The 25414-nt window shown below is 46.2% G+C and overlaps 1 protein-coding gene across 2 annotated transcripts in view; it reads left to right on the forward strand.

Moving 5' to 3' along the window:
• LOC140735773 (ubiquitin-conjugating enzyme E2 Q1) overlaps positions 1 to 23224 on the forward strand; it is an 85983-nt gene extending 62759 nt beyond the window's left edge. Inside the window, exons 8-13 of one of the 2 annotated variants that reach the window (XM_073061242.1) lie at positions 4338 to 4428; positions 12575 to 12633; positions 16378 to 16426; positions 18456 to 18560; positions 21646 to 21712; positions 22698 to 23224. In XM_073061242.1, the coding sequence (XP_072917343.1) occupies positions 4338 to 4428; positions 12575 to 12633; positions 16378 to 16426; positions 18456 to 18560; positions 21646 to 21712; positions 22698 to 22729 (403 nt within the window). In that variant the 3' untranslated portion in view covers positions 22730 to 23224. The remainder of the gene's footprint in view (positions 1 to 4337; positions 4429 to 12574; positions 12634 to 16377; positions 16427 to 18455; positions 18561 to 21645; positions 21713 to 22697) is intronic. The other variant, XM_073061243.1, reaches the window with a different exon arrangement.
• Positions 23225 to 25414: the final 2190 nt, after the last annotated feature.

Below are 25414 nucleotides of genomic sequence, written 5' to 3' on the forward strand. Positions count from 1 at the left end.
AAGTTGGAAAAAGTAAACAGCACAACACTATTGTAGATACTGTAGAAAGGGTGCAGAGGAGATTTACAAGGATGTTGCCTGGATTGGGGAGCGTGCCTTATGAGAATAGGTTGAGTGAACTTGGCCTTTTCTCCTTGGAGTGACGGAGGATGAGAGGTGACCTGATAGAGGTGTGAAAGATGATGAGAGGCATTGATCGTGTGGATAGTCAGAGGCTTTTTCCCAGGGCTGAAATGGCTGACATGAAGGGGTATGGAAATGGATACCAAGGGGATGTCAGGGTAAGTTCTTCTGTCCACCACTGTCCTGTCAGAGTGGTGGGTGTGTGGAATGCACTGCCGGCGACTGTGGTGGAAGTGGATACAATAGGGTGTTTTAAGAGCCTCTTGGATAGGTACACGGAGCTTAGAAAAATAGAGGACTGTGTAATTCTAGGCAGTTTCTAGAGAAGGTTACATGGTTGACACAACATTGTGAGCTGAAGGGCCTGTAATGTGCTGTTGGTTTCTGTGTATTGGTGCTTTATACATGGTGAGACTGGGTGGTGTCAGGGAGTTCAGCAGTCTCACAGCCTGGGGGAGGAAGCTGGTTCCCATCCTGACAATTCTTGCTCTCATGCTATGGTACCTCCTGCTGGATGGTAGGGGGTCAGAGAGGTTGTGGGGCAGTTTGGAGAGATCACTGAGGGCTGCTGATTTACAGTCGCTCAGTATGGCGGGGGGTGGGGAAAGGGTTCTTGTGGGATCTTCTGATCGGCCTGCTCCTGGGCCCAGCCGCAGTGACCGCTGGGGTCCAGGCAGTGGACGGTCAAGGGTTCTGCCTAAGCCCACTGCCTGCCCATTTTCCAGACTCTGCCTGGGTGTCAGTGGGTACTGTGGGGGATTTCCCAGTGCAGTGGCCCTCTCGGAGCTCAAGTGCATTGTAGATCGTGCTAATTAGAATTTAATTTGAACTGGAGTGAGTTTTATCTGGTCTGGATACAGTATAGTGTTTCGTGATGTTGCAGTTTGAATAAACTTCTGTGTATATTTTTTAAATAAAAGCTGGCAAGTGTGCAGTCACCCCAGCAACACAAAGGCAAATGTAAAGTGGCGACAGGGGAGGAGGGGTGGCGACCTTGCACCCTTTCCCAAGGACCGTATATTCATCCTTTGAGCACAGGCATTGTGTCTGCAGGCAGTGCAGTGAACTATGGTGTCTGCTCCGGATGACTGGCGTTTAAGCGCAGAGGTCGTGACCTGGCTCTGCGCTGACTGACTGGCGTTCAAAGGCTGGGCGGTACCCTTCTCCCCCACCCGCCAGCTCTCGAGCAGAATTAGACCATTCGGCCCTTCTCTGCCATTCAATCAGGATGGTTTTCTTTATGCTGCATCAGATCCAGAGTAACAATCACTTCGTTCTACTTTATGCTCGTGTATTATAATGACAACAAACAATCGAACCCTGAATCTTAAATTTATTTCCCTTCTCAACCCCATTCCCCTGCCTTCTCCCCGTAATCTTTACCTTTACTAACCAAGAAACTTTCAACCCCCCACTTTAAATATACCCAACAACTTGCCTCCACATCTGTCTTGTGGCAATAAATTCCATAGATTTGTCACCCTCTGGCTGAAGAAATTGCTCCTCATCTCTGTTCTAAAAGGACACCACTCTGTTCTGAAGCTGTGTCCTCTGGTCCCAGACTCCCCCACCACAGGAAACCACCTCTGCACACCCACTCTATCAAGGCCTTTCGCTATTTGCTTATGATCCTGAGAGGTCCATCATAGACCATAAGATATAGGAGCAGAATTAGGCCATTTGGCCCATCGTCTGCTCCACCATTTCATCATGGCTCATCCATTTTCCCTTTCAGCCCCAGTCTCCAACCTTCTCTCTATCCCTTCATTCCCTGACCAATCAAGAATCTTATCAATCTCTGTCTTAAATATACGTAAAAACTCAGCCTCCACAGCCGCCTGTGGCAATGAGTTCCACAGATTCACTGCCCTCTGGCTGAAGAAATTGCTCCTCATCGCTGTTCTAAAAGGACACCACTCTGTTCTGAGGCTGCGTCCTCTGGTCATAGAACCCCCAACCTCCTCTACACATCCACTCTATCGAGGGCCTTCACCATTCACAAAATGCTAGTAGAACACAGAAGGCCAGGCAGCATCTGTAGGAAGAACAGTCGATGTTTTGGGTCGAGACGCTCGGGTCACTCCCTCCTCTCCCACTTTCAAATCTCTTACTATCTCTTAAAAAAAAGATAGTCCTAATGAAGGGTTTCGACCCGAAACGTCGACTGTACTTCTCCCTATAGATGCTGCCTGGCCTGCTGCGTCCCACCAGCATTTTGTGTGTGTTGCTGAAATTTCCAGCATCTGCAGATTTCCTCGAGTTTGCACTTTCACCATTTTCTAGGTTTCAATTGGGTCGACCCTCGTGCTTCTGAATTCCAGTGAATACAGGCCCAGAACCATCAAACGCTCTTCATATAACTAGCCACTCAATCCTGGAATCATTTTCGTGAACCTCCTTTGAATCTTCTCCAGCGTCAGCACATCCTTTCTAAGATGAGGAGCCCAATACGGCTGTTGGGCAGGCAGTGGTGTCATTTAAGTAGTGAACGAGATTATCTTAATTTATCACACATACATTGAAGCATTGTGAAATAAGTATTGCGCCAGCGACCAACAAGGATGCACTGGGGGTGAGTGTTGCCACAGTTCTGTTGCCAATGGAGCATGCCCTCAACTTACTAACCATAACCCCTACATCTTTAGACTGTGGGAGGAAACCCACTTTGTCATGGGGAAAATCTACAAACTCCTTACAGAGAGTGGCGATGTTGAACCTGGGTTAAAGTTAAAGTCTGTCCCGAGCCTTATAGGCTCTTCAGGCTGGTGCTTATGACGGTTTCTGTGGCGTGAAGCGACTGAGAGTATGAGACTCCCACCCCCCAGATAGGATGCCAGTCTATCGCAAGGTTAACCCCCAGCATTTTGCCAGTACCCATTTTCAGCTGGGTGGACTGGAGCAGTGTGGGGTTAAGTGCTTTGCTCAAGGACGCAACACGCTGCCTCGGCTGGGGCTCAAACTCACGACCTTCAGATTGCTAGTCCAACGCCTTAACCACTTGGCCCCGAGCCACAGAGTCTGGGTTGCTGACATTGTAATTGTGTTGGGCTCGCTGCCACGCGAATACTCCTTATGAAGATAGACTGAGTGAGTTCGGGCTTTTCTCTTTGGAGAGCAGCAGGATGAGAGGTGACTGGATAGAGTGGACAGCCAGAGACTTTCCCAGGATGGAAATGGCCAATACAAGGAGGCATAGCTTTTAAGTATTGGGAGGAAAGTATGGTGAGGGATGTCAGAGGTAGGTTTTTGGTGGTAGGTGCGTGGAATGTCCAGCAAGAGGCTGGTACGTTAGGGACAAGAGAAGAGCTCTTCTCTAAGACACAGGAGCAGAATGAGGCCATTAAGCCCACTGAGTCTGCTCCATTTGATCATGTCTGATTTATTTTCTCTCTCAACCGCATTCTCCAGCCATCTCCCCATAACCTTGTTAATCAAGAACTTATCAACCTCCACTTTAAATATAACCCAAAGACTCGGCCTCCACATCTGCCTGTGGCAATGAATTCCACAGATTCACCACCCTCTGTCTAAAGGAATCCCGCCCCTCATCTCTGTTCTAGAGGGATGTCCTTCTATTCTGAGGCTGTGCCTTGGAGTTCCACACTCACTATAGGAACCGTCCTCTCCACATCTTAGGGCAGCACGGCAGTGTAGTGGTTAGCACAACGACTTACAGGAATAGCAACCCAGACTCAGTTCCCTGTAAGGAGTTTGTATGTTCTCCCTGTGACCGTGTGGGTTTCTTCCTGGTGCTCCGGTTTCCTCCAAAGACTGGTTGCTAGGTTAATTGGTCATTGTTAATTGTCCCGTGATTGGGCTAGGTCAAAATTGCTGGGCTTAAGGGGCCAGAAAGGCCTATTCTGTTCTGTGTCTGAATTAAAATAAAATAAAATTCTCGGCCTATCAATATTTGATGGGCTGCAATGGAGTGCTATGTGGAATGGAAGTATTAGATTGATCCTGGTGTCTGTTACAGTTTCAGTACAATATTGTGGGCCGAAGGGCCTGCATTGTTCGAAAGGTACGGGGAGAGTATGGGAAAGATGGCCTTGAGCCATGTGGGTATTAAATTCTGAAGCAGGCTTGAAGGGGCAAGGGCTTGTCCGTTGTCCGTGTCTCTGCTTCCCATTCCTTCCCTCCACGCAGCCGCTTTGTTGTGAAGGCACTAGACAAATGCAGGTCTCGGTGACTGATTCTTGCTGTTTCACTTGCAGAGTCGATCAGGACAGTGCTTTGCATAACGACCTCCAAATCCTCAAAGAGAAAGAAGGCGTTGACTTTATTTTGTTAAATTTCTCTTTTAAAGTGAGTACTGTCCAGGGCGAAGTGCCGGGGGGAAGGGGGGGTGGGCAATGTGGGTTGGGGGGAAGCTTCCTGATCAGCCTGCCGGCTGTGGGTCATTTCTCGCCGTTACGTAACTGGGAGCAGTGTCGCTCAGAGGCCAGAATTTCTGGTCTCGTTTTGGCAGTTCAGGAATTTGAGCTTGGTTGCAAGAGGCCCCAACTTCTGAGCACCTGGCAGGAACATTTGCAAGTCCAATCATACAGTTCTGGCCAGCTGAACTGATGACCTAGTCCAAGTCCCAATGTAGAATTTGTATTCAGTTATTCAAAATCTCGAATTAAAAGAAAGTAGCTTGCCTCGGTAATGAATCTACTGCTCATAACAAATACGGATCTGATTCACTGATGTTTGTGGAAGGGAAACTTACCATTCTTACCTCGGAGCCACACACCACTAGACACAGGCCTTTAATCAGAGAGGCATCTGCTACCGCTCCCTGTCTTCTGCTGAAGCTCGTGTTGAACCCATTTTAATAGCTTCCCATCTCGGTCTTTGTCCAAGGCTTTGCTGAAGTCCATGTAGACAACTTCTACTGGCTTTCCCTCACCAACCTTCCTTGTAACCTATTGAAATCTCTAAAATTGGCTAGATGTCAATCATGTTGGCTATCCCTATTCTGGCCATGTCTATTCAAATACTTAGAAGATCTTTCAGTAATTTATAACCATATAACAATTACAGCACGGAAACAGGCCATCTTGACCCTTCTAGTCAGTGCCGAACGCTTACTCTAACCTAGTCCCACCGACCTGCACTCAGCCCATGACTGATGTTGAATTCAATTTACTACCTCATCCCGATTGCCAAGCGATTGAGCTTTGTTGAAATTCGTTTTGGTTATCTGGAGAAGACGTATTTTAGAGCTGTATATGAATACGTGCTTTGATAGTAAATGAACCTTTGAACCAACCTCCCATGTGGGACTTTGTCAAAGACCTTGCTGGAGTCCGTGTAGACAACATCCACTGCATTTCCTTCCTCAAACTTCCTTGTAACCTCCTCAAAATAAAGATTGGTTAGACACAACCTACAACACGTAAAGCCGTGATGACTATCAGACCTCGTCTATCCCAATACTGTCTGCAGCCGTTTAAGCATATCTAACACGAGTCCCTTTTTATTCTTACTGTACTCTCACCAGCACTCCCAGGATGGGCTGTATGTAAAGATACTACATTGGACAATTAATCTATTCTGAAGAAGGGTCTCGGCCAGAAACATCAGCAGTTTATTCATTTCCATAGATTCTGCCCGACCTGCTGAGTTCCTCCAGCATTTTCTGTGCGTTGCTTTGGATTGACAGCATCTGCAGAACTTCTCATGTTTATAATTTATCCCTGCTCATCTTTGGGATGTGGGAGGATGCTGCCATACTCAACATTTGGGAATGGTTTCGTCCTCTCGTATTCCTTTCATGCTTTTCATATTCACTCTGGCCACTTCATTAGGTACACCTCATCAATGCAAATACCCAGGCAGGCCCTCAATGCATAAAAGCATGCAGACGTGGTCAAGAGGTTCACGATAGGTCTGATTTGAGTTAATTAATATGGTTCCCTTCTGATTTTTCTTTAAATAGACGAGTTGGCAGATTGATGTCTTTTTTTGGAAGCTTATATGATGTATAGCTCGGGGGTTGTGCTCCCAATGGGGTTTTTTTCCCCCAGTTAGTAGGGGTTTTTTTTCTTTTTTCTTTAAAACAAAAATATTCTTAACACTTTATTTTTCCTTATTATTATTGATATATTGCTTAGCTTTGTTAATCAGTTATTTGCTAATTCTTCATTGTACATAATGACATATTGACTTAATGTATCTTTTTTTGTGGATCTTTAATAATAATGAATAAAAAAGATTTTAAAATGGAGAAGAAAAGGATAGATGGTAAAAAGCAAAGATTGCGTGCAGTCAGAACGTCGGGAAGGGCAGTATTGGTGCATTTGCAGAGTCAAAAAGGGTAGCAAATACAGTACTCAACGTGTTATATCTCAATGCATGGAATATAAGAAATAGGGTGGAGATATTGTTGCACTATTACAGGTTGTCAGGTATGATGTTGTGGCCATCACTGGATCATGATAGAAGGATGGTTGTAGTTGGGAGCTGAATGTCCGAGGTTATGCAGCGTATCAGAGGGATATGAAGGTAGGCAGAGGGGGTGGTGTGGCTCTGCTGGTAAAGAATGGCATCACATCAGTAGAAAGATGTGACCTAGGATCGGAAGGTATAATCCTTGTGGGGTGAGTTAGGAAACTGCAAAGGGGGAAAGAACCATTTGGAGGCAGAGATCACAACATCATTCAGTTCATTTAGAAATATGATAGGGAGAAAGTATCTGATGTAGCAGTATTTCAGTGGAGTAAGGGAAATTGCAGAGAGGAGTTGGCCAGAGTAAATTGGAAGGAGCTGCTGGCAGGGATGACAACAGCAGCAGTGGCGTGAGTGTCTGGGAAAAATAAGGAAGGAGCAGGATAGCTATATTCCAAAAATGAAGAAATACTGAAATGGCAAAATAGCTGACAAGGGAAGTCAAAGCTAATGTTAAAGCAAAAGAGAGGGCATACACACAACAAAGCAAAAATTAGCAGGAAAATAGAGGATTGGGAAGCTTTGAAAACTTCACAGAGAGCAACTAAAAGAATCATTGGGAGGGAAAAGATGAAATATGAAAGCAAACTAGCAAACAATATCAAAGTGGATGGTAAAAGCTTTTTCAAGTATGTATTTTTTTAAAAAAAGAGAAATGAGGGTAGATGTAGGATTGCTAGAAAATAAGCCCAGAGAAATAATGACAGGGACAAGGCGGATGAACTAAACGAGTATTTTGCATCAGTCTTCAATGTGGAAGACGCTAGCGGTGTGCCAGATGTTGAAGGGTGTGAGAGAAGCAAAGTGAGTGTACTTACTATGAAAACTGAGAAGGTACTCAAAAAGCTGAAAGACCCAAGGGTACATAAGTCACCCGGACCAGATGAACTGCATGCTCGGGTTATGAAAAAGATTGCAGTAGAGATTGTGGAGGCATTAGTAATGATCTTTCAAAAATCATTGGACTCTGGCATGGTGCCAGAGGACTGGAAAATAGCAAATGTCAGATTAAGAGAATGTGCAAGAAAGTGGCAAATGAAATATAATGTTGGAAAATACATGGTCGTGCACTTTGGTAGTAGAGATAAATGTGCGAACTATTTTCTAAACCGGGAGAAAATCCAAAAATCTGAGACGCAAAGGGACTTGGGAGTCCTTGTACAGAACACATTAAAGGTTAACTTGCAGGTAGAGTTGGTGGTGGGGAAGGCAAATGCAATGTTAGCATTCATTTCAAGAGGTCTCGAATACAAGAACAGGGATGTGATGCTGAGGCTTTATAAGGCACTGGTGAGGCCTCACCTGAGTATTGTGAACAGTTTTGGGCTCCTCATCTAAGAAAAGGTGTGCTGGCATTGGAGAGGGTTCAGAAAGGTTCACAAGGGTATTATACGAGGAATGTTTGATGGCTCTAGGTCCGTACTCACTGAAATTTAGAAAGATGAAGGGAGAGATCTTATTGAAACCTTTCGAATGTTGAAAGGCCTAGACAGAGTAGAAGTGGAAAGGATGTTCCCCATGGTGGTGGAGTTTAGGACAAGAGGGCACAGCAAGATAGAGGTTTAAAACAGAGATGCAGTGAAATTTCTTTAGCCAGAGGGTGGTGAATTTGTTACCACATGCAGCTGTGGAGGCTGGGTGGTTGGGTGTATTTAAGTCGGAGCTTGATAGGTTCTTGATTGGAGGTGACATGTTAGGATATTGGGAGAAGTCCAGTGAGTGGAGCTGAGGAGAAGAATAAAGGATCAGCTATAATTGAATGGTGGAGCAGACCCAATGGGCCAAATGGATGGAGAAGAAATATGAGCGAAGTGACCTTGACTGTGGAACGATTGTTGGTGCCAGATGGGGTAGTTTGAGTATCTCAGAAACTATTGATCTCCTGGGGTTTTTGTGCACAAAGCTCTTTAGAGTTTACAGAGAATGGTACAAAAAACATCCAGTGAGCGACAGTTCTGTGGGTGAAAACGCCTTGTTAGTGGGAGATTTCAGAGGAGAATGGCCAGACTGACAGGAAAGTGACAGTAACTCAGATGACCACACATTACAACAGGGGTGTGCAGAACACATGCAGGTCAGACCTCGAAGTGGATGGGCTACAGCAGCAGAAGACCACGAGCGTGCACACAACGACCACTTTATTAGGCACAGGAGATGCATAATAAAGTGGCCACTGAATGCAGTTCATAGATTTTTGTCTTTGCACAGTACTGCTGCCTCGAAGCAACACATTTCAGTCATTTATCAGTGGCGATAAATCGGGTTCTGATTGGTGCTGGAGGTCAGGTTCGAAACGGGGTTGCTGGTTGCACCAGTCTGCTGCCCACCAGCTCCTCCTTGATCCTGAAACTTGGGGCCCACAGAAAAGTAACTAAGTTAAAGATAAAGTAGTTTTATTTGTCACCTGTACATTGAAACATGCAGCGTCAAAACAGCGAGGAGAAGACCATGGGTGTTGCCACTGCAGGCACCAACATAGCGTGTCTGCAAATCTCTGATTCGAACCCGTGTGTCTTTGGGATGTGGGAGAGACTGGGAGCACCCGGAGGAAATGCACACAGTCACAGGGAGAACGTACAAACTCCTTACTGAGAATGGTGGGACTCGAACCCCAGTTAGCGATCACTGGTATTGTGATGTGATTACTGCTAAGCTGCCCTCTGAATTGCCACCTGGTTATCCAAAGTCAGGTTTATTCTCATCTGCACAAGTCTGTGTGTACGTGGGTGCAATTTAAAGCTTTCTTGCAGCAGCATCACAGGCTCAGAGCATCAGATGCACAACGTTCATGAGAAAAACATAAACGTGTCACATAAAGTTTTAAAAGAATGCACTTAAAACACTTTTGTCCAATTGTGCTAAGTGGCAGCGTAACGATTGGTGCGACACTATTTAGAGCTCGAGGCATCAGGGTTCAGTTCCAACGCTGGCTGTAGGAAGTTTGTACATCCTCCCTGTGAACATGCGCGTTTCGGCCGGGTGCTACGGTTTCCTCCCACACTCCAAAGACGTACGGGTTAAGTAAAGTAGTCATTGGGAGTTGTCCTGTGATTAGGCGAGGGTTAAGTCAGTGGGTTGCTGGATGATGTGGCTAGTTGGGCCAGAAGGTGCTGCATTTCTAAATAAAACTTAAAAAACATAATTCTGTCAGTAAAATATGCTCCATAACAGGGGGAAAAGGAAGTGATGACATCACAGGTTTGCTCTCTGAAACCACAAACCACAGAACACAAGCAAACCTGTTGCTGGGGTAGCTGGTGGCTTTATTAATTTTTATACTTTTGTTAAAACCTGATAGACCACCTGTAAGTTTGAACTCCCTCTAAACCCCATACCAGAGAAAAATGGATAGTCTGTCTCGGAGCAGTACAGCACGGGTACAGGCCCTTTGGTCTAACCATTCCATGCTGACCACAGTGCCCACCCAGCATTCAGCCTGCATTCCTCAAAGCCCACTCCACCTACCTACCCAAGTGCTTCTTAAATAATACTATTGTACTTGCCTCGACCACGTCCTCTGGCAGCTCCTTCCATCTACACACCACTCTCTGGGTGAGAAGAGTGACCCCTCAAATCCCTGTTAAATCTCTTCCCTCGCAGCTGGTTTTGGACTCCACTACTCTGGGGAGAAAACTATTATCACCTACCTTATGTCTGCCTTTCATTAACCTTTCTCCTACATTCCGAGGAATAAAGACCCCATCTGTCCAACCTTGCCCCACGACTCAGGCCCTCGAGTCCTGGTGACAGCCTGGCTTTACTTGTCGTGTGTCCATCAAAACCTACAGTGGAAAGTGTGTCAACGACCACACAGTCCGAGCATGTGCTGGGGGCCGTCCGCAAGCGTCAACACGCCATGTCCACCGTTCACTAACGTTTTCATCCTCGGTATGTGGGAGGAGACCAGGGCACCAGGAGGAAACCCTCGTGGTCCGGGTGGCCATTCAACCCACCGAGTGTCCACCATTTGATCATGGCTGACTTATTTTCCCCCTCGTACTCATTCTCCTGCCTTTCTGTGTTACCTTTGACCCCTTTACTAGTCAAGAACCTATCAACCTATATACCCAGTGATTTGGCTTGGAAGGGGCACATACCACTTGCGCCAAAGGGGCTGATTCCATACTGAATGACTCTTGACTCTAAGAATATTATCAAGCCAAGAAACGGATGGTTTTGTGATGTATAAAGGGGAGAGGCAAGATCATTCCTATGAAGCTAGTTGGCAGCTTGGTGAAACAGATCTGGGCAGAAGATGAGGTGTGATCCTTTGAAGAAAACTTCTAGTTGAGTTTCTTACACACACATGTGCTGGAGGAACTCAGCAGGTCAGGTACCAGTGACCCAGATTCAGCTCCTGCCAATGTCTGTAAGCGGTTTTTATGATCTCCCTATGACTGCGTGGGTTTCCTCCAAGCGCTCCGGTTTCCTCCCACAGTCCAAAGACGTGCTGGTTGGTAGGTTAATTGATCATTGTGAATTGTCCTGTGATTAGGCCAGGGTTAAATCGGGGATCACTGGGCGGTGTGGCTCAATGGGCCTGTTCTGCGCTGTATCTCAATCAATAGATTGAACATCTGTGGAGGGGAATAAACGGTTAACTTTTCTGGCCGAGACCCCTCATCAGGACCGGAAAGAAAGGGGAAAGAACCCAGAATGGGGGCGGGGGGGGGAAGAGAGTACAGGCTAGCAAGTGATAGGTGAGACCGGGTGAGGGGCAAGTTGGGTGGGGAGGGGAAATGCACCAGAGGGAGGTAATTGGCAAGTGAGAAGAGAAGGGGTAAAAGGGGAGCCAGACTGGGAAATGGAAGAAGTGAAGGGAGAGGCAAGAAATTACTGGAAATCATAGAAATTGATGTTTATACCTCCATATCATCATCATTCTGCACTGTCATTTGACATCATTATGTGTTATGTCATTTGACATCATCATTCTGCACCGTGTCATTTGACATCATCTTTATGTGCTGTGTCATATGACGTGGACGATTGTGGTCCCGTGACTCTAGGCAAACATTTCTGCAGAAGTGGTTTGCCATTGTCTCCTTCTGAGCATCTCCTTTGCAAGACGGGTGACCCCAATGATTATCAATACTCTTCAGAGATTGTCTGCCTGGCGTCAGTAGTTGCATAACCAGGACTTGTGATATGCACCAGCTGCTCATAACATCACACCATCATGGCTTTAAGTGACCCTGATCGGGGGCTAAGCAGGTGCTACACCTTCCTTGCCCAAGGGTGACCTGCAGGCTCACAGAGGGACAAAACGCCTTACACCTCCTCTGGTAGAAATGTATCTCCACCCCAGCACTCAGTACCTCCATAAGTTAGAGGAATTGATGTTCATGCCATATGCTGAGTTTGTTTACAACTGTAAGCCTCTGAGGGAGTTTGTGTGTTAAAGTAGTAATAATTTATTTATCAAGCACTTTTCATCCAGACAATGTAATTTAAATTGCTTTACAATGGGGGAAAAAAGCGCAAACATGAAAATAAGAAGACAAAGACGTTAGTTAAAAGCAAAGTTAGATAAATAGGCTTTGAGCTGGTGTTTTAAAAAAAAAGTGTCAGCTGAGTCTTTATAGTTTTAGGTATTGAGTTCCACAGTTTGAGAGCAAAGTTCAAAAAAGATTTTGAGAGAGATTGTTTAAATTTAAGAGACTGGCAGATAAAGATCTGAGAGCTCAAGCAGGATTATAAAACAAAAGCGACTCTGTGATGTACTCTGGTCCCAGACCGGTGAGAGCAAATTAACAAGGAGTTTAGCGTATGGCTTGCAGACTGGCTACCAATGAGCTGTAAAGTGGTCACCCAATCTGTGCTCCTCCTCAGCATGGAAGAGCCCACCTTGTGGCCAGCTACTATGATCTGGAAGAAATCGAAGTGAATTGCTACAGGTGTTGGACGGAGGGGAATCTGTATGTGGGGCTGTGGGAAGAACGGGCTGTGGACTCGTGCTTTTCCAACTGGAAAATGGGGTACTGAGTGAATATTAACAGATCTCTTGTTGCCTTCCCAGGATAATTTCCCATTCGACCCACCCTTTGTACGGGTTGTATCTCCAGTGCTCTCGGGAGGGTGAGTAACAGCTAGCTCTGTTTTATTCCTTTAAGCCTTGTACTCTTCCAGAGAAATTATCCCAGCAAGAATTGAACTTTTTTTTAAAAAGCATTAGGACAGAATAATGAAAGATTAGTAGGATGTGTGCTGAACTCCCTGGAAAATGAGATTAGAATAGAAACGAGGTTCTGCAGCTGCTGGAAATCCAGAGTACCACACAAAATGCGCAGGAGCTCAATACGTCAATGGAGAGGAATAAAGAGTCAAAGTTTCGGACCGAGATCCCGATGGTGGTTCTTGGACCAAAACGTTGACTCTTTGTTCTTCTCCGTAGATGCTGCCTGGCCTGCTGAGTTCCTCCAGCTTTTGCTGGGGTAGTTTGATTGCATTTTGGCCACCATGGGCGAGTTGAGCCATAGGACGTACTCCTATAAGCTATGAAGCCAGTGAGGTACTGGAGCCTAAAGGCACAATGCCCATTTCATCTCTTGGGGTGCCAGCAATGATGGCCCCCAATCCTAACACTTGACAGAGACTTTTGGTATGATTCTGGGCAGTGTCTTTACAAGATTGGCCATTATCAATACCCTTCAGAGATTGTCTGCCTGGCGTCAGTGGTCGCATAACCAGGACTTGTGGCACGCACCAGCTGCTCCCTTGACCCAGATCCTTGTCCCGGCGGAGGGGCTAAGCAGGTGCTACACCTTGCCCAAGTGTGACTCGCAGGCTAGTGAAGGGAAGCATTGTCAGCAATCAAACTGGACAAAGAATCAATGAGGTGACTAGATCAGTCCCCACCGAGGGGTTAGGCTTCGCTCTCGTCCCCGCCAAGGGGCTAAACTTGGCTCCGGTGCCCAGAGCTGTACCTTATCAGACTAAATTGGTGGAATAGAGCAAAAACTCCCACCGGATACTGCAGAGGAAGTAAGGATAGAGGTCTACATAGCCTCGCAAAGGGCTGTTTTACACACACCAACATTACAGAAGGAGAGCAATTAGCCCACCAGGCACTACGGTGAAACCCAGCTATCACGATTTCACCAGCGGACAAAGGAAATGCGACGGTTCAGATGTCCCCCAAGGAATGCCACAGGAAAGTCCAACACATTCTGGAAGATCCCCTCTGCAGAGGTCTACAGTGGATCCTGCAGATTCAACTGTGAGGATGATCTCTCCTTTTACTGAAGAAATCTGGACTGACAGCAGTCATGTGCAAGACACTCCCGCCTCAGGTGCTGGTACCACCGAGGCTATATAGGCTCTCTAAGATACACAAGAAGGGCTCTTCCCTCCCGAGGCCCCTCATCAGTGAGATAGATCCACTGACTTGTACCTCGCTAAGCATTTAATGACCATGCTCTCTCTCTTTGTCAGCATCACATCACGAACTTGACTGACTTCAATAACCAACATCCAGCTGAAACTGGAGAACATAATGGTAAGTTCCAACATGGTGTCCCTGTTCACTAAGGACAGCTTGGTCCTCCTGGAGTCAAGTTTTGATAAGGACCTCTTTGAACACATCCTTACATCAACGTACTCCCTCTGTAAGTAGAACTACCATAAATAAGCAGACGGAGTGGCCATGGAACTGCCCTTGTCACTGGCTATTGCTAAACTCTACATGGAGGACTTTGAGGAAAGGGCTCTGAGTTCATCGTCCTTGCACCTGAAATGCTTCTTCAGATACATCGATGACACCTTTGTAGTGTGGCCTCATGGACTTCACCATCTGAACAGCACACATCCAAACATTCAATTTACGATGTGGATGGAGAAGAATCTTTCCTCCTGTTCTGGACTTTATAATATGACAGAAACTGGATGGTAGCCTTGGGCATGGTGTCTACTCACACAGACTTGTAACAGCCACCATCACGCCTCCCAATGTAGAGCGGTTCTTTCTACTTTGATTGTGTAAAAACTACTTTGGACCCGGAGAGTCTCCACAAAGAAATAAGATGATTACGCACCATGTTCCTACAGAATGGCTCAAGGTGAAGGAAATCAATTGGGCCTTTAACAGGGTTGACGGAAAAACCAGGAAACCTAACAACAAAGAGGAACCTAGCGCTACTGTCCGTCTTCCTTATATTTCCACGTTTTCTGGAAGGATGGCCGGGATCCTGAAGAAATATTGGATTAATTCCATCCACAAACCTGTAAGGAAGCTTGAGTCACAGCTTGTGCAGGTCAAAGATGACTTGGGACTCGGGTCGACTGGAGGTTATAGGATTCCCTGTGAATGCAGAGCGGCGTATCTCTGCCAGATGGACGCACGGTGGAAACCGGCATCAAGGAGCACAGGAGGTGTATCTGTTTGGGTTATCAGGAGAAATTGGTGGTAGCAGAACACTGCATTCACAATGGCCGTAGGATTTGACAGTGCCGGGTCAATGGCTTTTGGGACTGAATAGTGATGGAAGCCATTGAAGTCAAACGTGAGAAGAAGAACTTCAACAAAGATGAAGGTCTCGCTCTAAATAAGAACTGGAATTCAATTACAAACAAGGTGGGAGAATGGAAACCTGATTGGATGAAGACTAGCCAATCAGGAGGGAAGGACTACAGGGGTATAAATATCACCAGACTAGACATGCCTAGGCATCATCCCTGATGGAGATGGCAGAGTTTGTCATCGAAACATCAGTTAAAAACAATACCTGTTTTGAACCCCGAGAAGAGCTTATTTATCAAAACTGTAAGTAGCATTATTAATTATACACTCAGTGGACACTTTATTAGATAGACCTTGATACCCAGTTTGATCTTCTGCTGCTGTAGCCCATCCTTTTCAGGGTTCGCTGTGTTGTGCATTCAGAGATGCTCTTCTGCACACCGCTGTCGTATTGCATGGTTATTTGAGTTACTGTCACCTTCCTGTCATCTTGAACCAGTCTGGCCATTCTCTCTCATTAACGAGGCCCTTTTCCCCACAAACCTGCTGCTCACTGGGTGTTTTTCACACCATCCTCTGTGAACTCTGTTGTGCGTGAAAATCCCAGGACATCAGCAGTTTCTGAGATACTCAAACCACCCCATCTGGCACCAACAATCATTTCACGGTTGAAGTCACTTAGATCACATCTCTTCCCCATTCTGATGTTTGGTCTGAGCAGCAACTGAACCTCTTGACCATGTCTGCATGCTTTTATGCATTGAGCTGCTGCCACATGATTGGCTAATTAAACATTAGATTAGATTAGGTAAGTTTATATTTGCAGTAACGAACAGGTGAACAGGTGCCTGGTCCTGTGTGCGCACTCTTTTTACGGGCTGTTCCACTCCTCGGAAACCTCTAGTCCTTCCAGATTTGGAATGACCTTATTCCGTATTTTCATTCCCCCCCACCCACCCCACCTCTGTGCCTATGCTATTATCGTGTTGAACCCATGCTCAAGGCTGACAGAGTGGAGGGTGTTTGAATCACTGTATTTGTATTCCCAGGCAAAAGGAGGTAGAAGTGTAAACTTAACAAGAATTGACCAGCCGAGTTCCCTGAACAACAATGCTCAGTGCAAATATGCCCAAAGATAGTTTTGTTTTTAAAAGTATTTTTTGATGATAAACTGGTTGTTCATCTTGCTGGCTGGGTAACTTTTGTATACACGTCATTGTACGTTAAGATAACTGGCTGAATGCAGAGGCCCCGGGCTTATGACAACGCCTGCAAGGTGTTCTGAGTTGCTGCCTTCTGAGAGATTTTTTTCTTCCCAATATCACAAACTTGCTATTTGATATTTTTTTTCTCTTTGTCTACAGATATGTCCTTGGAGGGGGAGCAATTTGCATGGAACTGCTTACGAAACAGGTGAGGAAGCAGCCTGTGTTATGAGTGAGGTTGTGGTAGAGAGTGTACTCCTTCTTAAAGACATTTTAACATGCAGAATCTGTGTTGTGTATGTCCTCGTTATTCCCGTCACAGCTTGAATCTCTCTTTCTGCCAGTACTCCCGACGTTTATCAAACAGTACAGCTCAGGAACAGACCCTTAATCCTTTGTGCCAAACTAATGAAGCTTGACACCTAATGCCTTCACATGATCCCTATCCTCCATTCCCTGTCCGTTCATCTGCCTATTTTAAGAGCTTTACAAGCACTTCTATCACATTTGCTTCTAACATCACTCCAGGCAGCCTGTTCAAAGCACCTACCACTCGGTTTCAAAACCTTGTCTGGCACAAAACACTGCACAACACAATACAGGCCCTTCGGCCCACTATGGTTAGCCTGTTCTACGATCAATTTAACCCTTTGCTCCGACATAACCCATAGCCTTCCATTTTTCTTTAATCCGGGTGCCTATCCTGAATGTATCAGCCTCTGCAACCATCTTGGCAGTGCATTACCTCTCATTGTGTGTATATTTTTAAAATAACCTGCCTCTGACATCTCCCTTAAACTTTCCTGTGTTCACCTTCAAAAACTCTTAGATAGGTACATGAAGCTTAGAAAAATAGAGGGCTATGCAGTAGGGTAACTCTAGGCAGTTTCTAGAGTAGGTTACATGGTGGGCCGAAGGGCCTGTAATGTGCTTTAGATTTCTGTGTTCTAAAATATGCCCTCTCATACTTGTCATGTCTCCCCTGGGTAAAAGGCACTGGCTGTCCGCTCTATCCGAACCTCTCACAAACTTATCAAGGATCAACTTTATTCACCACATATGTTTACTTGTATTAGGAATTTGCTGTGTTGGCGTGACATGCATTCAGCAATTATAAAGAATTATATAAAGTTAGAGATGAAAGTGCTGATGTGGAATAAAATGTGCATGAATACATAAATACCAGCATATATTTACAATGTAAACAGCATTATTAAGGGTGTTTTGCAGTGTTTATAGTGCAGTGCAGTTACGGGGGGGGGGGGGGGGGGGGGGGTAATAGATAGAGGGGAGTGTGGTTGATCAGATTACCTGCTTGAAGAAGAAACTTTAAAGATGCGTCTCTAATAAGGTACCTTCCATTCTCCTTCACTCTATAGAGAAGAGCTCTACCTCGCTCAACCTTTCCTCGAAAGACATCTTTACACTTTCTTAAAATCTACACTTGACACTTCCCATGTCTCTAATATCCCTCGTGGCTTCTCACGTCTCGCGCGTCTGTTGGCCTCAGGCCTCTTCTGCATCTTTCTCCTCTTTCTTTCTTCAAATATTTGCCCATCTCCACCTTGTATTTATAAATCTGATCATCTCCCATCCTCAGGTCTTTGGTGGGGGGTGGGGATGTAGAGCAGTGATAGAGAATTTCAGAGATCCTGTACCCCGGGAGTTCCCAACCTAGGGTGAACAGACCCCTCGGTTAATGGTAGCAGTCTACGGCATAAAAAGGTACCCTCTACCCTCTGAGAAGATGCTTCTACCCACACCAGTTTTAAATGACCAGTTCAGTTGGTGGATTGATGGGTTTTTTAATGGAAGCTTGTATATGATGTATAGCTCCGGGGTTGTGCTCCCAATGGGTTTTTTTTTTCAGTTAGTAGTGTTTTTTAGTTAGTAAGAGTTCTTTTTTTCCTTTTTCTTTCAAAAAAATATTAACACTTTTTCTTCTTATTATTGATATATTGCTTAGCTTTATTAATCAGTTATTTGCTAATTTAATTCTTCATTGTACATAATGACATATTGACTTAATGTATCTTTTTTGTTAATCTTCAATAATAATTAATAAAAGATTTAAAAATGAAAATAAATGACCAGTTCCTTGTAACTATGCCCTGTTGTCTGTGAGTGTCCTGTGTAGCCTGTGCCCCCATTACAACATTCTGCCCCGACCACATCAGTCACCTTGCTCAGGCCCCGTTCACAGTCACTAACGTGTTCCCTCTTGACCTTTCACCCAGGGCTGGAGCAGCGCCTACTCCATCGAGTCCGTTATTATGCAGATCAGTGCGACGCTGGTGAAAGGGAAAGCGAGGATTCAGTTCGGGGCCAATAAGGTAAGGGAGGTATGGATCAAAGAGTTTGCGAGTCATCTTCCGGCACGCGTCGGTTCCTCTTGCTTCACTGAGGCCATCAAAGTTTGCCTAGATTCATGATGTCACCTTAAACTTGACAAGGTTCTATTGATGTACAGTGGGGAGTATTCTAGCTGGTTACATCACAGCTGAGACAGACACACCGACACCCAAGAACAGAAAATGGTGGATATTGTCCAGTCCTTCACAGGAAAACCCGACCCTACAGTGAGCCTTACCAATGCCACAAGAAAGCAGCATCCGTAATCAATGACCCCCACCATCCAGGCCATACTCTCTTCCTGTCTACTAACAGTACAAGAGCCCCGCACCTCCGGCTTCAGGACCATATATAAATCCTCAACAATCAGGCTCCTGAACTGGCATAGATAACATCGCTCACCTCAACTCTGAACTGACTCCAACACCTGCAGGATCTCTTTGAAGGATTCTACAACTCATGTTCTCAGTATTATTCATTTATTATTTGTGCAGTTTCTCTTTAGTATGTTGGTTGTTTGACAGTCTTTATAATTATTTTTATAACTTCTATTGTATTTTTTTATTTTCCTGTAAATGCCTGCAGGAAAATGAATCTGAAGGTAGTATACACACTCAGTAGCCACTTCATTAGGTACACATGTCCACCTCATTAATGCAAATATCTGATCAGCCAATCATGTGACAGAGACTCAATGTACAAAAACATGCAGACATGGTCAACAGGTTCAGTTGTTGTTCAGATGAAACATCAGATTGGGGAAGAAATGTGATCTAAGTGACTTTGACTGTGGAATGATTGTTGGCGCCAGATGGGGTGGTTTGAGTATCTCAGAAACTGCTGATCTCCTCGGATTTTCGTGCTCAGCAGTTCTTCAGAGTTCACAGAGAATGGTGTGAGAAATACAAACATCCCGTGAGCGGTAGTTCAGAGGGTGAAAATGTCTTGTTATTGAGAGAGGTCAGAGGAGAATGGCCAAACCGGTTCAAGCTGACAGGAAGGCGACAGTAACTCAAATAACAGCAGTGGTGTGCAGAAGAGCATCTCTGAATATAGATGGGCTACAGACCACAGACATATAGTCAATGGCCAGAGTTTAGACAAATTGGAAGAATGGGCAAAAAGTGGCAGATGGAATAGAGCGTTGGGAAATGTGTGATGATGCATTTTGATAAAAGGCACAAAAGTGAAGACTATTGTCTAAATGGGGAGAGAATTCAAACTTTAGAATTGCAGAGAAACTTGGGAGTCCTCGTGCAAGACTCCCAGAAGGTCAGTTTACAGGTTGAGTCAGTGGTAAAATGCAATACTAGCATTTATTTCACGGGGAATAGAATATAAAGACAAGGAGATAGTGCTGAACCTTTATAAGATACTAATCGGGCCGCACGGAGTGTTGTCAACAGTTTTGGGCTCCATATCTCAGAAAGGAGGTGTTGCCATTGGAGAGAGTCCAGAGGAGGTTCATGAGGATGATTCCAGGAATGAAGGGATTAACATATGAGGAGTGCTTGGCAGCTTTGGGCCTGTACTCACTGGAATGCGGTGGCGGGGGATCTCATTGAAACCTACCAAATGTTGAAAGGACTAGATATGGTGGATGTGGAGAGGATGCTTCTATGATGGGGGTATCCAGCGCTAGAAGGCACAGCATCAAAATGGAGGGGTGACCTTTCAAAACGGAGGTAAGGAAGAATTCTTTTAGCTGGAGAGTAGTGAATCTGTGAAATGCTCTGCCACAGACTTTGTGGAGGCCAAGTCCGTGGATATATTTAAGGCGGAAGTTGATAGTTTCCTGATCGGTCAGGGCATCGAAGGATACGGGGAGAAGGCAGGTGTATGTGGTTGAGTGGGATCTGGGATCAGCCATGATGGAATGGCCTAATTCTGCTCCTATGTCTTATGGTCTTGTATCACACACAGCACGTTAAACAAAATATTGCCACAAAGAAGTTAATAAAATGTAATTCAAAGTGCATGTATTGCGCAGCACAGGTAAACAGTATATTAAACAGCTCATTGTCCTGGTGACAAGATCTCAATGATGACATGGTATTCATTAATCTTAAAGCCTGCGGAAGAAGCAGTTTCCCGGTCTGGCAGTCCTAGTCCTAATACTCCTGTGCCTCCTTCCTAACAGTAGTGGGATCGAAGAGATTGTGGGATGGTGGTAGGGATCCTCAATAATACTTCGGGCACTTTGTCTGAAATGTTCCCAGCAAATGTCTCAGACGGGAGCGGGAAAGCTCGATGATCCTCTTGGCAAGTTTACTACTCTCTGTTGGGTCTTACAGTCCAGTGTCTTGTAGCTTGCATACCACATGATGGTGCTCCTGTGAGAAGACCCCCTCAAAGTTCCCTTAAATATTTCATCTTTCACCCTAAACCTGTGACCTCTAGTTCAAGTCACAGCCATCCAATAATCTCTTGTTCTAGTCTCATCCAACCTGAGGAGGAAAACTCTGCAAGCATACACCCTGTCTACCACCCTAATGGTTTATTTTATTTTGTGGGAGTCTGTCCCATTTCCCACGACAGTGGCCGGACTTCACTTACTGGTAAACACTTGGGAATGTGCCGTAGTCATAAAAGGTCTCACGGAAGCGAGATCTTTCCAGCAATCACCCCCCCCCCCCCCCCCCCCAGCCTCAACCGAGCACATCTACAAGGATCATTACCACAAGAAAGCAGCATCCCTTGTGAAGGAGCCCACCGTCTGGGCCGTGGTCTCTCCACACTGCTGCCATCAGGAAGGAGGCACAGGAGCCTTGGGTCCCACACCACCGGGATCGGGAATGGTTATTACCCCTCATCCATCAGGCTCCTAAACCAGCGTACATTAACACTGAACTGATTTCCACGCATTTAAAGTACTGTACTGCTCATGTTCTCAGTGTTGTGTGTGTGTGTGTGTACATTTGCACATTGATTATTTGCCAGTCGTCTTTCATAAGTTCTCCTGTATTTCTTTGTTCTACTGTGAGTTACAGTCAAAAATGACTCTTCGGGGTAGTGAACAGTGAGATATATGTACCTTGCACCTTGAACTTCTAAAGCCTGTGTTCTTCCTTTCAGTCACAGTACAGCCTGACCAGAGCACAACAGTCCTACAAATCGCTGGTCCAGATTCACGAGAAAAATGGTATGAACTGCAGACCGTAAACTTAGGGAGTCGGGCTTTAGTGTGCCTCTGGCGCAGTCCGCGCCTCTGGCAGGGGTACAGGGTTATGACAGCTCAGTGTTCCTGCCTCAGAGTGGGTGTCGATGGGGTATCTGACGGCCTTAAGCATTGATGCGAAACACGGATCATTTTGAGATGATTGGGCTCGATGGCACGGGCTTAATTAAGCCTTTTAATCCAGCCTCTGCTGCTGTGTGTAAGGTGAAAAGTACTGATATGGAATAAAACGTGCATGAATATCAGGGTGTGTTTACAATGTAAACAGCATTATGAAAAGTGGTTTACAGTGTTTACAGTGCAGTGACTGAGGTGGGGGGGGGGGTGTTGAGCAGAGTCCACTGGGGGGGGGGGGCAAAGAATACAGACTGTCTTGGCATTAGAGGATGGTGTATGCGCGTGTGAAGGGAAAACGGGGCTTGTTTTCCTGTTGTTGCATTCCGTGCTGTTCTGCTGAGTATCCCGGGCGTGCTAGGCTGGTACCAGAAGCACGGCGGGCTTGCAGGCAGTCCCCAGCCCACCCAAGCGTCACATTTCGCTGTATGTTTCGATGTACACGTGATAAATAAACTTGAATCAAAGCTTTTGGGGTTCTGCACTGTAGCAGTGGCTGCCGTGGTAGGGTCGCTGTCAACGTTGGAGGTGTAGGTTCAATCCCGGGGTCCGGTGTACGGAATTAGTACGTTGCCCCCATGGAATGTGCGGGTTCACTCCCACTGTCTCCAATCAGTAGGTTAATCGGTCATTGTAAATTGTCTTGTGACTAGGCTGGGGTCCAGTCTGGGTTTGTGGGGTTGCTGGTGGCACAGCTCAAGGGGTTGGAGGGGCTGTATTGCTCGATTAAATACATTCACAGGGGCACTACTGCATTTGCGAATGAGTTGACGTTGGCTCTGGGAGCAGGCGCTGTTTAGTCTGATCTACCATTCTGAGTTCTTTATTCCCACAGGTTGGTATACCCCGCCCAAGGAAGACGGCTAACAGTGACAAACGTCCTGTGCTTCAGGACCAATCACGCTGCATCAGTCGGGAAAAAAACTCCATTTTATCAGTAGCTGCCTCTTCCCCTGTGAGACGAATGGGCTTTGGCCGGAACATTGGATCATATACTTACTATAAAATAAAACCTGTATATACAAGTATACATCTATACACTCACGGACAAATACTGCAAACTTCTTCTCTGTTGCCAGGCCCAATTCCTGGGCTCCTGCTCTCGCAGACTCTTAAATCCACCTCATGTAAACTGGATTTTGAATAGATTCCGATCAATTTTGCATCTAGTTTTTTTTTGTTTCACTTTGGTCCCCCTGTCCCTTCCCACTTCACTCTAACTAGGCATCAATGTGGACGTTTAATTTATTTTTTTCTTCTTCACATGCACCTTTTTTTTTCTCTTTTTGTTTAAAATGTATGCTGGTTTTGTGAAGATGTGTAACTTTCTGAAACAATAATTACAGTTTATTAATGACTGCAGCCTTTTTGTTTCCTGGCCTGTGACTGGCTTGTTCCCTAGTGTGTATGTAATATGTTCTGTGATTGGTGGAAGGGCTGGGGGTGGTCACCATGGGGATTTGCTAATGATTTAGATTTATTTATCACATGTACAGCGAAACATACAGTGAAATGCATCGTTTGTGTTTGGTTTATTTATGTAAGTAGCAATAGAGTGGAGTAGGCTCTTCTGGCCTTCTGAGCCCCAGCAATCCCTGACAACCCCAATTTAACACAATCACGGGACAGCTTACAATGACCAGTTGGCCTGCCTGGTATGCCTTTGGACTGTGGGAGGAAACTGGAGCGCTTGGGGAAAACCCACACATGCCACAGGGAGTGACTCCTTGCAGAGGACGCTGGAATTGAACTCTGAACTCCAACGCCCCGAGCTGTAATGGCATCATACTAACCACTACACTACCGTGGCGCCCCCGGACTCCTAACAGCCAACAACGCCAAGGATGTGCTGGAGCAGCCGGTAAGTGTTGCAGCGGACCTGCTCGGTGGGGTGTGATCACGGGCGATGATGATTGTTCGAAGGATTGCTTCACACTGGCTGGACTGGTCTCTGCTGCAAGACACGACCAAAGGCTGGTAGAAGGTGGATGTATTGCAAACTTTTAGAGAACACATTTGTTAACTAATTTGCCCGTGAACAGGCAAGAACTTACCCATTTAAAAACTTTATGACAGGAAACTCCAGAACTTGAGGTCCTGGTCTCTCTTTGGCAGGAGCGATGCCGAACTGGTGCAGGAACGGTTGGTTCTGAGGGAGTTCGGAGCTGGTGCATCAGAGGAGAGTTTCACAGGAAGATAAGTACATTCAACTTGAGATTGCGTTTGATTGGCAGCTTCTTCAGTGGGGGTGGGTGACTACGGCCATCGCGGACAGATGAACGGGACTGAAAAATGAAGGTAGGTGACCCCACCAGGACTGAGGAAGGAGGATTCCGTAAACTCTGCGGGGAAGGGAGAAAGATCGCCTCTTTGCAGTTGAACAATTTAACAACGATGGTGCCTGGATGTAACGTCAAAGTTGAAATTCTGCCCATGAAGATGAACTTGGAAAACAAGTATCTACTCTCTCCCCCAACCTGACCCCGTGCTTACTGCTTCATTCCCCCTCCCACACCCTCAGTGCTGCTACTCCCCCAACTTTATCTCTCTCCCACAACACCACTCCGCTCCCAATGCTACCCAATCCCTATCCCCTCACTCTCCCCTCCCCCACCTCTTCCCCATCCCACTCCCACATCCCCCTCAGTGCCCCTACTCTCTCCTTTAACCCTATCGCTTTCCCCTCCTCTCTCCAACTCTACCCTGCTACACCCCCACCTTGCCCCTCACTCCCCAGCTCCTTCTTCCCACATCCAGCCCTCCCCTTTCCACACAAAGCTCCTCATTCCTCCCAAATCCTCTACCCCCTTCCCACACCATCCCATTACTCCCCCCGAATCCATACCACTCTTCTCACACTGCCTGCTCACTCCCTGCAACCCCTGTCCCCTCTTTCGAACTGCAAACTTCCCACATCCATCCCCCATAGCTCTACCCCACTTCCTTCTCCCCAAACCCTAACCCCCTTTTCACACACCCCAATCCTAGCTCCTCCCTCAACCCTATCCCATTCCTACACACCCCTTTTCCCCCCAACTCTACCCTCTTACACCCCTCTGACCTCCAACCAGCCTCCTCTTGTTCCACCACCCATTGGTCTCTCCCCTACACCTACCCTCTTCCCCAATTGTACCCTTCTTGCTGTACACCCCTTACTCCTCCCACTCCCCTCTCCTTATCCAACCCCACCCCTCTTCCCACACCCTCAATCCCCCCTCCCCTACACTCACACTAACACCCTTCTTTCCCCAACCTTACCCTTCCCTGGTGTCTTCCTCTTCCCCCCCTCCCCCGGCAACCCCTCCCTCTCCTTCCAGCCCATCTTCTAACCGATACCTTCCTTTGCCATACCTTTGGTCTTAACGCAAGTGATGGTGGAAGTCCAGAGTAAGACACACAAAATGCAGGAGGAACTCGGCAGGAGTTCAACAGCTGAAGTTTCAGTCTGAGACCCTCCATCGGGACTGGTCAAAGTCTGGCAGGTTTGGGTTCCTGAGGGCTTGAAGTCATTCCTCAATCTCAGCGTGTTCCTGTCCTCCTCCCCCTTGTACC

This window comes from Hemitrygon akajei, chromosome 11 (genome assembly GCF_048418815.1).
Source record: "Hemitrygon akajei chromosome 11, sHemAka1.3, whole genome shotgun sequence".
Classification (NCBI taxonomy): Eukaryota; Metazoa; Chordata; class Chondrichthyes; order Myliobatiformes; family Dasyatidae; genus Hemitrygon; species Hemitrygon akajei.